This window comes from Vanessa atalanta, chromosome 21 (assembly GCF_905147765.1).
Source record: "Vanessa atalanta chromosome 21, ilVanAtal1.2, whole genome shotgun sequence".
NCBI classification, from domain to species: domain Eukaryota; kingdom Metazoa; phylum Arthropoda; class Insecta; order Lepidoptera; family Nymphalidae; genus Vanessa; species Vanessa atalanta.
The window spans coordinates 5739429-5754180 of NC_061891.1; the positions used below are offsets into that span (position 1 = coordinate 5739429).

Below are 14752 nucleotides of genomic sequence, written 5' to 3' on the forward strand. Positions count from 1 at the left end.
AATTTGTCTTTATATTTTAGGGATTAATAATTGACATGCTAAGTCATGCATAAATCCTTCAATCTGCTAATTTGCTTCGATCTGTAATACACACGAGATGAGAAACAACTATTAAAAGTTCTTTGAAAACCTATCAAGTAAATAACTCTTTAAAGTAAAACTGTAATCTCTATAATATATATTTGCATAAAATCTTTACATGTGTAGCCCTAGTATACTGAAAGTCTAAACCAAAGGACGGATTTCAATGATTTTTGTGTGTATTTGATTGAATGATTTAGATTGTACCTGGTAGGTAAAGTCGAGACGGGAGGCTAGATATACAATTTTAAACAACGTCGAACTGTTTAAGGTAAAACCATACGAAACGAATGATGCTTATATACATTATCGGTTATCTGTTATATAAGATTATTTATTTCTAAATTATAAAATATATATAGAGTACGTCGTAACACCGTATGTTAAACTTCCTTCTAAGGTTGAAAAACAGTCCCAAAGGTGAAACATAGGGAATCATAAACTACAACCTTGAGGTAACATTTTTCTTCGAAGTGATTTTTTTTCCTCAATGTAAAATTACTTCCAATATGAAACTACCGCTGAGGTACTTTCAAGTTAAAATATTTCAAAGAATACTTCGTTGGAAGACCCTTTGGGCTTTGAATTATGTCGGGTCGATAGTTTTGTTAATGGCCAGCTCCGGCTGTTTATTTTATGACAAATTTACACTTCTAACACCGGCATGGCAGGACAACGTTTTTTCCGAACATACGTTATATCTGACCCAATATATAATACTTTAATTTTATGTAACGATACAGTCACAAAGCTGAGAATGTGTCGATAAAAACAGTGTCCAATAGTTAGTCACTAAGTTCACGCACACAAGTAAAGTAGGAAGTATGAGTATCAAGCGTAGCTGTCATGCAGATTTGTGCAACGAACGAACGGTAACGTTGAATAAATAGACAGTTATAGAACGAACATTTATTTAACTTTAATTGAAATAATTTATTCTAAGCTAAAACAATTGTTAAAATTTATTAAATACAGCCATGGAAAACTGAATAACAAACTCATTTTATACATAATAAAGTATTTAACAAATTTCAATAAAATAATTATTTGATAGACTTAATTTAATGGGATAATTTTTAATATATAGATTGTCTTATAATTATCAATTAATCAATTATTGGAGATTGGAAATTACAATTACAGTAAAACTAAATAAATAAAAATTTGGATACAGAAAGTGACAGAGTTTGAAAAAAACTAACGACTTAACATTAGTCCGTTTCAAAACCTTTTAACAAAATGCGTTTAATAAGGTAATTATGTGGAATAAAGACTGATATATAAATTACACAAGCAATCGCATATTTTTTAACACCTTATCGTTAAATAACAATAATAAACACATTTAAAAGAAAAACTTTTCGTATATATTTTAAATACGTTTTTGTCACGTATTTTCAAGCGACGTTTATCAATCTCACGGTGGATTTAAAATTGTGTAAATTATCGATTTCATTTTATATAGATTCACTTTTTTATTTCGATTTCCGTTTAAGATAATTATTCTAAATTATTCTAATTATTGCTATTAATAATATATTTACTTATCATCTCACTAATATGTCAGTACTTGGTCATTCCTTGTTTAATGTAAATTCGTTGAGTATCATGCGCTAATTTTATTAAGCAAATAAATGCTGTATTGAAAAAATGACAAATATGTTTGTGTTGCGTCGAAAATTAAAGAAGCTTACATAAAATTATCTTCTAAAAATATATTATTATAATATGAATTTAGTTTATGTACGAAGTTAGTAGATAGTGTATATACTCGTATGCTTATATGAATAAAACTTTCGGATATCAATGGAAACAATGATAGTAAAACAGTATTATAAAGAATAAAACTTGTAAATATTTAATTTGTTACTGATTTACTGGAAATATGTATTGCATTAAATTTCTAGAAACTATACGATTAATGTAATTTGATTACGACTGTGTAATTCATTGTGTTTAATGAGATTTTTATAGTGCAATAACTTTGATATATTATAGAAGTATATGCTCTAATAAAAATAAAATCATATTTAAGGCACTTAGCTAACTTTAAAATTATCTATTTAACTATTTCATACGTCAAAGAAAAATAAAAATATCTAAGACAGAAATAATAGCTGTTAATATATGTATATAAATATTATTGTGAGTTTATTTTTTCACAACGACCTAAAGCCAACCCGAAACTATTTTACCAGTTACTTTAGATTTCCCTTTATCCGTCACTATTCCTGGTTTCGGTGGAGCTGGTGATGGACTCAGTTTGGAAGGTCCTGCGCTTTCCTTCGGTTTTGGTTCTTTCTTCTTAGGTTCCTTTGGTTGATCATCTTTTGGCTCTTCAACCGTAATTGTAACAGATGGAGTTTTTGCATCCTTCTGTTGATCGGATTCTAGAGTAGATGCTGAGAGAATTTGTTCTGAAGGTCCACTTGGTGTAGGTGAGATAGGTTTTTGCAGATTCTTATCTTCTTCCTTAGTCATGTATAGGCTACTGGTTGGTGATTCTGGTTCCTCTATTTGAATGACATGGTCTTTTGTTTCGCCCTTTTTCTGAGGTGTGGTTTCCTTATCGGACTTAGACGCTGATGCGTCAGTAGATTTAGACGGTTCTTGAGGTGAAGACTTTGATTGTTTTTGATCTTCGGTCTTAGCTTGAGAACCTTAAATATTGTATAAGCAACCGTTAAAATACAAACTTAATTTAAAATCAAATACTCAGTTATATTTTTTATTGGGATTAAAATAATTGTATTAAAACACAAATTTCTTAACCTTTATTTTCGATATCAGCTTCTACTTTTATTTTCTTTGCTTCTACGTTTTTATCTTCTGCTTTTTCTTGTGTTGGTGGTTTTCCCCCGACAGGTGGACCATCTGAAGCCATGCGAAGTATATTATAAATATTCTGACCATTGAATTTACAAATAATGTTATTTCAAGTTAATCAAATTATAGAGTAAAAACATATACATATATATTAAAAGTAATTAAAACATGAACTTATAACAGTATTATACTATTCAGTTTTAAAATAATACATGGAAAACATTTCGAAAATAAATCGAGTACTGCGCGATTATGCAAATAATGTGCTTGCATGGAAAATTTAAAACAGTTGCGCAAACGTAGCATAACTATGAAGCTGCAATTTAAAATTTAATTTCGTAGATAGATTATGTTAACTAAATCAATCTTGTGAAGAAATCCAGATTTCATTTGAAAATTGAACTAATGTTACAAAAGTCTTATATTAAGTTTTAAAAGAATAGCAATGTTGATATTTTTGGCGATTCCCGAAGTTAAATTTTTGAATGTATCATTTTTTAATTTGATACTAAGTAACAACTGTAATTCCTTGGTTATAAATTGCTTTAAGTCTTTTATACTTCGGATAAATCATCTATAATTTTAAAATGAATGTGAAAGTAATTCTGTCTCAGCACGCTTAAACCGCTGTAGCGATTTAGATTAAATTTTGCATGGAGATAGTTTGAGTCCCCGGGAAGGTCACAGGCTTTTTTTTTTAATCTCGAGGGTTAAGTCTTGTAAAGCCGCAGGTGCAGCTAGTTTCTCTATATGTTCCATTCTTATTAGATCTATTGAAATTTGTCTTATTATTATAATATATATTTTTTTCTTTAAAGCGTATTATTGTGTATTTTGTTGGTAACTTGAATTAGTAAAATAAAGAAATAAACTAATATTTTGCAATCCATGACTTTAAATAGAGGAAGTTTCGATTTTTCTCCAAACAAATATATAAAAACTAATTTTTCTTCGAACATCTACTAACAGTTGTAAGTTGTATTGTAATTGAACACAGAGCTATAAATTTTTTTTTGTATCTACTCTTGTTAGCCAAAAACTGATGTTATTTTAAATTGGACTTTTAAAAATAAGAAAATACATATGTTTCTATTTACATTATATTATCATTTGATAATATTGAAATAGTACTGTATTTAGCGCTAAATTATCATCATTATTAAAGTAGAATTCTTTTTTTTTTATAAAATAGCTGGGCGGTCGGGCAATTGTGTCACTTGAAGTGGTCATCATTGGCGTCGTTAGAAATATCAATCATTTCTTAAAATACTAATCCGCCACCGACCATGGGAACTAAGATATTATGTCCGTTAAACCAGAATTTACACTGCCTTACTCACTATTCAATTCGGAATACAACAATACTGAGTATTGCTGTTTGGCTGTATTTGATGAGTAAGTGGTAAGTACTGGTCTCGCACAAAGTCTTACCACCAAATATGTAACTTTTGTGTATATTTATTTTGCGAATGTATTTTATTAAAAAAGTACTTCATATTTATCTTACCTTTCTTTACTTCTTTAGGTCCAGCTTCTTGAGATCCAGATTCTTTAGCCACAGATGCTTCACCTGCAGCACCTTCTTCATCATCTGGCTTGCTCTCCGTCTCAGTAAAGTCAGACTTGATCTTGCTCCTCATGAACTTAGCGTACGCGACGCGAGCGGTCGGTGTTACCGAAGATAGGTTTGGATTGTATTCTAGAAGTTATTAAAAATATTTATATATTCTAGAATACCTTAATTAAAAAAAATTATATTTACTATAACAATTTTTTTTATTTGGGAAATATTAAAAAAATATATTTAATATTCACGTGCATCAGTATACTTGTGTCAAAATATGTTGTGTGAATATATGTTTATTTTTATTCATGTGTTCGTTCTCCTTTGCTAATAGTACAATAAATACTAAAATACTATAATGTAAGATCTTACGCAAGAGTTTTTGAGGATCAATAGTCCTAGCTGACACGTTGTCCAAGATGTGGGCTCTCAGGGATTGTCTGCTCTTCTTTGTTGCAGCTTCAGCAGTTGTTCCGATGGGGTCTCTTCGTATTGTGCTTCTGCGCACTTTGGCGTTCCAGTCTTTCTTCCTGTGAAAAACATAAAAAAAAACAAATTCGAATAGAGGTTTAGGTGTATTGGTACCTCCTTATGAACATTTAGTGCCCAGACCTCCTCATCCAATAACAAGTTTGTCACTAGTATTATATTTTTGGTAATATATCTTAAGGTTAATAATGCTATATCGTTGTTTTTATGTACTCTTTATCTTAAAACTAGGAATGAAATTAAGTTGGATCTTTTGTTTTATTTTTTAATATATCAATAAAAACATTAAACATAGTATATCGATAGTCTAATATATACTAACTTATCATTTTCACTTCCTCGTCTCACAATAGCTTTTGCGATCTGACTGAACACGTCCTTAGGCTTGCTCTCCTTCGATATCACGTCCTTTATTATTCCTTCCACGATGCCAATGTGGAAGTCCTTCAGGATCCTCCTCTCCATCACTTTACCTTTCTTGCCCGATACTGTGTTAAAATATAGTTACGTTAGATTTTTTGGTACAAGTGTGCCGGTGGAAAGCTTAAGTATCCTAAGGCGTTGTTATGAGATGTTTGGAGTGGGTAAAGATTGTTTTAGTGGGTTACCTGGCACTTATCCAAAAGTCCCTTAAATAGCCCCCTTATTATAAGTAAGAGGTAGGGGATAAGTGGAAGTAGGTGCAAATGAATATTCAGTAAGAAAATATCAATGATATCTGTTATTTGTGTAACTAATCCATCCATCCATTATGTCTTTTTCCTTTTGTACTTCCATAACAAAACATAAAAACTATTTAGATGATTAGTTTGAATAAAATCAAACGAAAACTTTTTTGTGTTACGACAAATAGATGGATCATATTTAATAAGACATTACTTGTTGTATCTTGAAGGTTGATCCTCGGCGTTTTCATTCCGTTGTTGGCTAAAATATCTATTAACTCGAAGCGCAGTGTTGATATGTCCTGCCTGATCTCCATAACGTCGTCTTCCGTTACTCCGACTTCATCTCTGGCTCGCTGTTCCGCTGTTACGTATCGTCTAACCAAGATACGCATGATAGCTTCGTGTTGTTGACGGGCCTTCTCGCGTGATTTATTCTGTGAATGAGGGTTTTATTAATTTTGGCCATATTCACACCATTATCAGCTCTAAAGAGAAAAGCCAAAATAAAACAAGTCTCGAAAGAATTGTAAGGCTTTCATGATATTAATGGATAAGCATTCCCCGGGTCGAGATTATAAGACTTAGATAAACTATCATAACTCTTGATCATTTTCCTTTAATTCTGAGGTTACGCTTAAGGTTTCGCTTACTCGTTGATTGTTTTGACTGTTATAATAAAAAAGATGTCTATAAATGCAAAAATGTATTGAATAATAATTATAAATAAGAAAAAATGGCGCAATATTACAGCACAGCAATAATTGCATTAACAGTATAGATACTTATGATGCACAAAATGAACTTAAATATGACCAAATAAATGGTGTGAGTTTTGTTTCCACTCGTTCGTATGGTAGTTAGTAAATGAACTATGGCAATATAAATAACAATAAATCAATAATATCTACGGATATAATGCAGTCCAAAACAAATCATGTTAAACATTCTTTATGTCGAAAATAATATTTATATACAATACTGTGACGTCAATGCATTAAATGATAATCCTAATAATATGTGGTGTTTTAAGATCAAACACAAAAAAACATTCAAATACATTCAATAACTTTTTTTTTATTTTATTTATTTACAACATTCTAACGTTATCGGAGATATTGTTGCATAAATACTAGCAGGCAATAACTTATGGCCAAAATAGGTCAAACGTTCCAAACTATTCATTCACAAATTCGCAATTATTAACCTCAAGTAATGCTGGCTGAAGTCAAAGGGAACTGTGCGGGGAGCGGTGAGGAGGGACGGGGGGGGGGGGGGGGAAGGGCGACCGTCCAGCGCTCGCGCTGCCGCGCGGCGTTGCCGTTTTTACAGGCTATTGGACTAATTATGCAAATAGTGTTTTACTTTATTTTATTTTCCGTGTGAATTATTTTGCTTATAAAAAAACACTTTTACACATTATTCGTCTATTTGTTTTTACGATAATTTTATCAGCTTTATAATAACGGGCATTAATCATATAAAATGATAACATCGGTGCCACTCTGTATAATCTTTACAAGTGTAAACGACGAAATCGTGTTTATATGACAAACTCATACTTACAATTATAGATCCTCTTTCTTTATTATGGAAAACCTTTTGTATCCAGCCGTTCACATGTTTTGGAGTGGGGATGATATTAAACGGGGGCGGTACCGTATCGCCGTCTTCAAAGTACGACATCCAGAGGTTGCTTCGAGCGAATTTCCATTCCACATCGGACCTTTCCTATTACATAAAAATATTAAAATGTATGTAGTTAATAAAATTTAATGTTAAGAAGAATTTTAATGTTCATACATTAGCAAATGACGTAACGTATTCAATATAATACAAGAACACTTGTATGGTTGAAGCAAGAATATTCTATATTAAAAAAAAAAATATCCATGTATCGTATTTTTGTTATTGCATGATTTAGTTCAAGGAGGATTTGATTAATATGTTTAACCGTCTACGATGAAATACGGTGAAGTTGTTGCTCTAATTTAAATATTGTTTGAAAATGTTGGGACTTTAATATTTGGCTACGTATCTAGTTGTTGTTGGCATTAAATTTTAATGCTTTATGACTGTTACATACACGCAACAACAGTTTTGTATCATTTATTTTAATTTTTTTTTTAGAGATACTTTTGGCATTGTCAGCCTTTGAAATTTGTCATTTTGTTTTACACTTTTGTGACTTCTGTAAACAAAATGTTTTGGTAAATCGAAATGATAGTTATTGACGATATCAAACAAATAAACTCTCCAGCCTTATAATATCAGCACAGACATGTCATCAATATGGTGACCGATTTTTTTTTGATAAACATTCTACTCTTCATTTTAATTGGCCAAGCCAAGTATTATTTGATTTCTTAGACTCACGGAAATTATCTGATAAGAGTTGGACATCATAGCAATAAGCATGTTCAGGAGTACAATGATATTGATCACGGAGTACGAGCCGAAGGTCAGTAGCGCCCAGAATCTGGTGAAGCTCTTGATACCAGTTAGTTCAAAGGTTGTAAGGTCGACCAAACCGAACGAAGCCCAGAAGAGTGATTGGGATGTTTCGAATAAGCTGTAAAATACGAAAAACGTATAAGTATGATTTAAGTGGTAAATTCAATCAGATTTTGACTCAGATATATGATACACAAGTATTACTGTTGCAGATTAAGAGATTGCAAAAACATTAGTAAGTAGTTTTAGCTGTCACTGATTGTGTAGCTGGCTTATAATGCTGAAGATCGTGAGGTCCTGTGTTCGAATCTCTGATTAGGACAATGATATTTATTGGGATTTTTATGTACACTCCATATTAATTTAATGTGATCATGGGTTACAGGAAATATTCCAGCGCACTATATTAAGTGAGTTGTGGCCAGTAGCGGTCAGGGCAAATATACGAAAGGTATTGTCACACACAAGTGTGTGTCACTGTGTGTGCGAAATGATTAAATTTATTTAATATTGAAATCACGGTATTAAGCCTGTGCTAGAACAACTTACTTTGCAAATCGTCTCCAAATACTACAAGCTCTTTCTTGAGTATCAAAGTCAGGAATAACAGAAGAATGGTGATAGCACTTATGCTTCTCCAACTCAGCGTAGTACCACATCAGCTGGTTTAGACCTGGTGAAAAACAATAACTGATGTAAATTAGCAAATGTAGCTTTATTTGATGAATTTACTTTTTATTTATAAAGCAAAAGTTCGTTCGACATTACGTAAATTTCGTCTTTACTGTTGAATTATATTAGTTGAATCAGTTAAATTTTTAAATAAATTATTTAAAAAAAAAACATGATTTAGGCCTATTAACCAAAAAGGTCTTTATAAAGTAATGCATTGACATTATACATTTAATATAAGAAATTCGAAAGGATTTTTGTAGTTACCGCAGGCAAAGGCAAATAGCACAAGCATATAGACGAAGAAGAATTTGATGATGTCAATGATCATCCTGCCGAGAGACACTTGGAGCGGCCCAAGGTAGGGATTGATGGAGAAGATGTGGACCAGCTTGAGGAAGGAGAAGATCATGCCGGCTGCGAAGGCGCCTTCCGAGAGCAGCATTGGATCGAATGAATCCCAGCGTTCTCTTGGGTACCAAGGATCCTTGCCGCTTTGGTAATCCCGCTGTGAAAATAATAATAAATAATTAATCGATATATATATAGGATAATAGGATAGGAATAACAGCACAGTAAATGGTTGTGCACGTGCACAACCATTTACCCTCAAGAATATTAAATTAAATAAATTTCGATATATTTAAAAAAAACCATTATGTCATACCTGTACAATATACCATGAAGAAAAACGCAAACTTATCCAAGCTATATAAAAGACGTTCGTGATAAAGTCGACTATATTCCATAAATCACTCAAATATTCTAAGAGTCCGTTCTCCCAAAGTGATCTTATTTCGCCCCATACTAAACCTGAAATAAATAAATTCAATTCACATTGTATAAGTAGTGGAAAATAGTAGGAAACTTTTATAAGAATATTGTCAAATACCTACTTCATAAAAGAGTTTTTAAATAAATGATGTTTATTTTAATCAAAGGTTACACATATAACACATATTAAAATGATATGACGATTGATATCAAGAAATAAGAAAATATCTGGTTTTATTTTGTTTATTTTATGATATAGGTTGGCGGACGAGCAAATGGGCCACCTGATGTTAAGCGGTCACCATCCATAGACAAAGGCGCTGTATGAAATATTAACCATTCCTAACATCATCAATGAGCCACCAACCTTGGAAACTAAGATGTTATGTCCCTTGTGCTTGTAGTTACACTGGCTCACCCAACCTTCATTAGAATGTCTGATGAGTGGGTGGTACCTACCTATACGAGCTTGCACAAACTCCTACACTAGTAAATTGAACGATTTCTATGGTTAAGTCCATTAGCAATTGATATAGGATGGTGTTTATTGCAAAAATAATGTACTTGGAAATTTAAATATTAAAACGCAACAGAAATTATGAAACACGCCAAAACTTCAAATTTACTTGCTATGAAGATGATGACAGTGGATTCTATTAGACCAGGTAGGGAGCCTCGTTCGCGGGTTTTCCAAAACTCGACCAGCTCTTGCAACCAAGATATACCAGACCATTCCAGAACTAAATATTCAGCTCTTTGGGAAGCCAGGGACAGTAACACTGAAATAATAGGAATTAATGTAAAAATATTATATAGTAGGAGACAGAGGTTCCTCTGATGGTAAGACTTTGCTAACATAAGATCTTATTCATAGTCAAAGGATAACTTAGAATTTATTGACTTACTGAAGTAAAATGCAGCAATACGAGACTTGGTATTTGTTAGTATTTTCTGCCTGCGGCTTTGCCGGCATGTGAAAGGAAGGGGGTGCATATGCTAGGTTACCCTTCTATCCTTGAAAACTTGTTTTTATACCTTTATTATTCTATATCACATATATATCACATATATATGCCGTAGGCGGATGGTCCGCTTAATGGTAAGTGGTCACCACAGCTTATAAACATTTGCAAGAAGTTTTAACCAACCCTTACAACGCTAACGTGCCAACAATCTAGGAAACTAAGATTCAACGGCTCCTCAGACTTCAAAACAAAACACAAAAATACTAAGTATTGCTGCTTGGAAAAATAAATTTGATACTTACTTAGAAACATCATATACGAGGAGCTATGACTAATGAACTTGACAAAGGGTTTCTTCATAAACTGGCCGTATTCGGAATCCGGGGCCAACATGTATATCGTACAGTAAACGGGAAACATAGCGCCGAGTTTAGCCACCTGTTGCAAATAATGACAGTAAATATTACTTTAAAAACTTAATCACGCAAACGAAAACGCGTACCTGAGTATGTAGTAGTAACTTGGTTGTTATTTATATATACTATGTTGTGTATTCGTACTTGTATTAATCTTTAATTTCAGTCTATAATTTATAAGAAAGCAAATATACTTACATAGTTTAGCGTATCTACAGAGTAAATAATTAGTAATATGATAAAATCAATTTTTTATTTGAGCTTACTTGCGCAAACAGACTAGTACTGGTGACGGTGTCTTGTAAAAGTTACACGATAAATTTGACGTGTATACAGCTGCTTAGTTTAATATCAGCGATTGAGACTTAAAAGATTTTAACTAACTAAGCGCTGATTAAATATCGGCTGATTTTGTAGTTATTTGCCTGAGCAAACTCGATTGCGCAAATAAGTCACAACATGTACCAGTGCAAACTCACAAACCTGTACACATTGTCCTACTATGCTCTTCCTTTTGAATCCTGGCAGACCTTCGTACCAAATAGTTCCTAATAATTGTTGTACATTCGGATGTGCTACGAACTGTAATAAAATATAACGAAAATTGTAAAACATTTATAAAAAAAAAGGAGTTGAGCTGGCCATCTTGAAGATGACCCAGTGCTTAGAACTAGTGAATTTTTACTGAATGTTAAGGGTTCAATCTCGATGTTAATAACTCGTCTCATGTTTGCTAGTGAAGGAAAAGTTCGCTAGGAAAATTGCATAGGTTGAATAAAATTCTGCTATATGTGTAAACAAAATCACAAACCAAACAGCATTGGTGTACCTTAGCGGATTTAACTCCAAAACGTGTCCTTTGCCCAGCTCTGGCACATTTACTGCCTGTTATATTTTTATAATATTTATACCTATAATTTTTTATCATATACTATAAAGTTTAATTATATTTATTTAGTCTTCATTTATTAAGATACATTTTAAAATGCTTATAATTACGTTTTATATGAATACCGTCGCTGTTTTAGAGATAACAATTTGTTACTCGTTTCATTACAAATAACATAATAACGAAACAAAAATATATAAACAAGTTAATATCCAATGATAGCTCTACAAGGGTTCATGAATCCTTAGTTTACTAAATGAGATTACGCTTCGTGGCTATTTTCTAACCTCGTGGCTTATTTTTAATCTAGGTCATATATAATTTTAGGTTAGAAATTACAAGCTAAATAAAAAATAACAGCACCTCGTTACGAGGTTTAATGGCGCTGAGATGCGTAATTATGTTGTTTATTCAGAATTATATAGTATTCTGATAATGATGTATTAAGTTCTAATTATGGAGCGAATAATGATGTAGAAAATTTTTCAATTTTCATGATCTACAATGTCAATATTATTTATTCCATAAGTTCAAATTCATGTCTCTTAAAAGCATTATGTTTTGTACAGATAATTTATTTTTTAACTGAAATATAGCAAGATCTTTTTTACCATTTTTTGCTTATACTTGATAGCCAGTTTCAATCTTCCAAGCGTTTGTCTTTCGCCCGGTTCCCAGCTGTCAAAGTCCCATGGGTTGTAATTTAGCATGATTTCCAGCTCCTGTGATGTCCTCGTGTGGTCTAAAAGAGACGTGGCGAATTCTTGGCATTGCTGACGAAGGGTCTATAGGAAATGAAGAGATTATCATCGGTTCGAATATATTTTTATATGAAGACAAGCAATATTTTTTTCCTTTTAGCAAGATAATCTTGTATTTTATTTCCGTATATTTTTCGTATTGGAAAAACATAGTTTATTTAGCAGCATAACGGTGAAAACGAGGTAAAAAACATCATAAACAAAAAGCCATAAAGAGAAAAGATATGGTGCATAATAGTTCTTTAAGTTCAAAAAAAGGAACCGGCCTGCAACTCGTTAATACAGACTGTTTTATAACCTAGCTAGGAGAACAGCACTTCACACAGCAGAGTTTAACCTAGTTTGTTAGATATTACTATGCTTAATTTCTCTATTATTAATATATTTAAGAATACCAGAATATATTTTATTATTATTATTATGAAAATTTTGGCTCTAATCGAGGGTTTTCACAGAAAAATAGCACAAACATAACGATATGATGAATGTTAATATTCGTTGTTAATAGGGCATTCCAGTCATTTAGAGCAACACCCAGCTGGTGAACATTGCTCTAATTATATTTAAACACTGTCAGGCAGTAATGTGTAAGATTTTTAGTATTACCGTCATTGTATTAGTAACAAGGATTACCTTGTATTCTATTCTAAATTCAGTTTCCATGCGGCTTAGTCTGCCCAGCTCCCAAGACAGTTCGAAGGCGGTGAGCAGAGGGTCGGCGGACGAGAGGGCGATCAGGGAAGGAGAGCTCAACGCACGGTACGCGTTGATACGAGCTTGGGAGTGTCTTAATGAGTCCTCTTGAGATGATTTCACGCATTCGTCACATCCACATCTGGTATTGTTAAAGGGGTTCTATTTTAAGATATTTATAATTTTTAAATCAAATCGCAATATTGAAAAAATAAATTATCACCCGTATTACTGAAATTAATTTAAATATATACTATTTAATGTAAACAATTATGGTTGAAAGTATATTTTATAAAACTGCTATTTTATATATAACCGTTTTTTTTAATTTTCTTGTTTCTTAAGCGCACCCAAATTAATGATAAGTTGTCCTTTAAATATTTCGATTCCTAGATATACAGATTTTTTACTCCCAGATAAGACGACATAGAATTTGTTACGCTCTCGCTTGTAAAATTAGTTCATTAATTTGTTAGCTATTAATAAATCTAAAGAGATTGAAAACTGACGAAAATCTAAATTCTTACAATTTATGAAACTTTTTGCTTAAATAAAAAACCTGAAACGTTGAAAAATACGATAATATAAATATAATATATGGTGCTTATAACTAACACACTATTTCAGTACAACTGAAGTCCTATCTATCAATTATCAATTGTCCACGATGTAATTTTCTTCAGTGACAGATTTCTTAAATACACCAATACTAATTTAGAGTATTTCTTCAATCCATATTATAGTTTTTATTAAAATGTGTTCCGTATACAAGATAAAACTATCAACGCAATAAGGAAAGTTCATTATAATCCGAGAACTTAAGCGCAATTCCTACATAGACCAATAAATGAATAGATAGATCCTTTTCGTCTGTGTCGATAAAAATTTATTAATTGAAAAAAAAAACGTTATATTATAAAATGTCTATATACTTTTAATATCTATTTGTAATTTATGCTATAAACTACGAAGGCCTGTACCTACTTGACGTCGTGGGGCACGGGTAGAGTGGCGCCTCTGTCCAGCAGCAATTTTAGTATTTCATAGTGATTGCGGTGCGCTGCTAGGATCAGAGGTGTTATATCCGATGTGAATGTTGCCGCTGCCGCGTCTACGGATTCCCAGCTCTGTGACAAGTATGTTATTTCGTACAGAAATCATTAGAATTATTCTAAGCGAAGATTTACGACGAACTGAGCATAGTCCGTTTATTACTTTAATAGTCCATTAATATTATTTAACGTATTTAAACGTAAAGTAGGTAGATAATACATATATTTTTATTTAGAATTTAATATTAAAAAGTATATTATCATAACGTAAACTACGTTTAGTACTTTAGTCGAGACATTTAAAGTAACGAAGCAAACATAACTTCATACATAATAGAAGATTTTGTTTATAAAAAGATGAATATTTAAAAAACGTGTACTAATTATTTACAGTATTATATTATACTCGTATAACATAATCATAGATTAAAAAAAAAAGGAAATGTAGGGG

At 32.0% G+C, this 14752-nt stretch overlaps 1 protein-coding gene across 1 annotated transcript in view; it reads right to left on the reverse strand.

Moving 5' to 3' along the window:
• Window positions 1–1188: 1188 nt before the first annotated feature.
• Window positions 1189–14752, reverse strand: part of LOC125072339 (transient receptor potential protein) — a 39848-nt gene continuing 26284 nt past the window's right edge. The window contains exons 5-21 of the mRNA XM_047682946.1: window positions 14234–14376; window positions 13190–13391; window positions 12407–12580; window positions 11390–11488; window positions 10793–10928; window positions 10152–10304; window positions 9419–9564; window positions 9019–9259; window positions 8629–8752; window positions 8002–8197; window positions 7192–7356; window positions 5840–6062; window positions 5283–5448; window positions 4844–5001; window positions 4415–4606; window positions 2854–2955; window positions 1189–2741 (exon numbers count right to left, since the gene is read on the reverse strand). Coding sequence (XP_047538902.1) covers window positions 2251–2741; window positions 2854–2955; window positions 4415–4606; window positions 4844–5001; window positions 5283–5448; window positions 5840–6062; window positions 7192–7356; window positions 8002–8197; window positions 8629–8752; window positions 9019–9259; window positions 9419–9564; window positions 10152–10304; window positions 10793–10928; window positions 11390–11488; window positions 12407–12580; window positions 13190–13391; window positions 14234–14376 — 3111 coding nt within the window. The 3' untranslated portion in view covers window positions 1189–2250. The remainder of the gene's footprint in view (window positions 2742–2853; window positions 2956–4414; window positions 4607–4843; window positions 5002–5282; window positions 5449–5839; window positions 6063–7191; window positions 7357–8001; window positions 8198–8628; window positions 8753–9018; window positions 9260–9418; window positions 9565–10151; window positions 10305–10792; window positions 10929–11389; window positions 11489–12406; window positions 12581–13189; window positions 13392–14233; window positions 14377–14752) is intronic.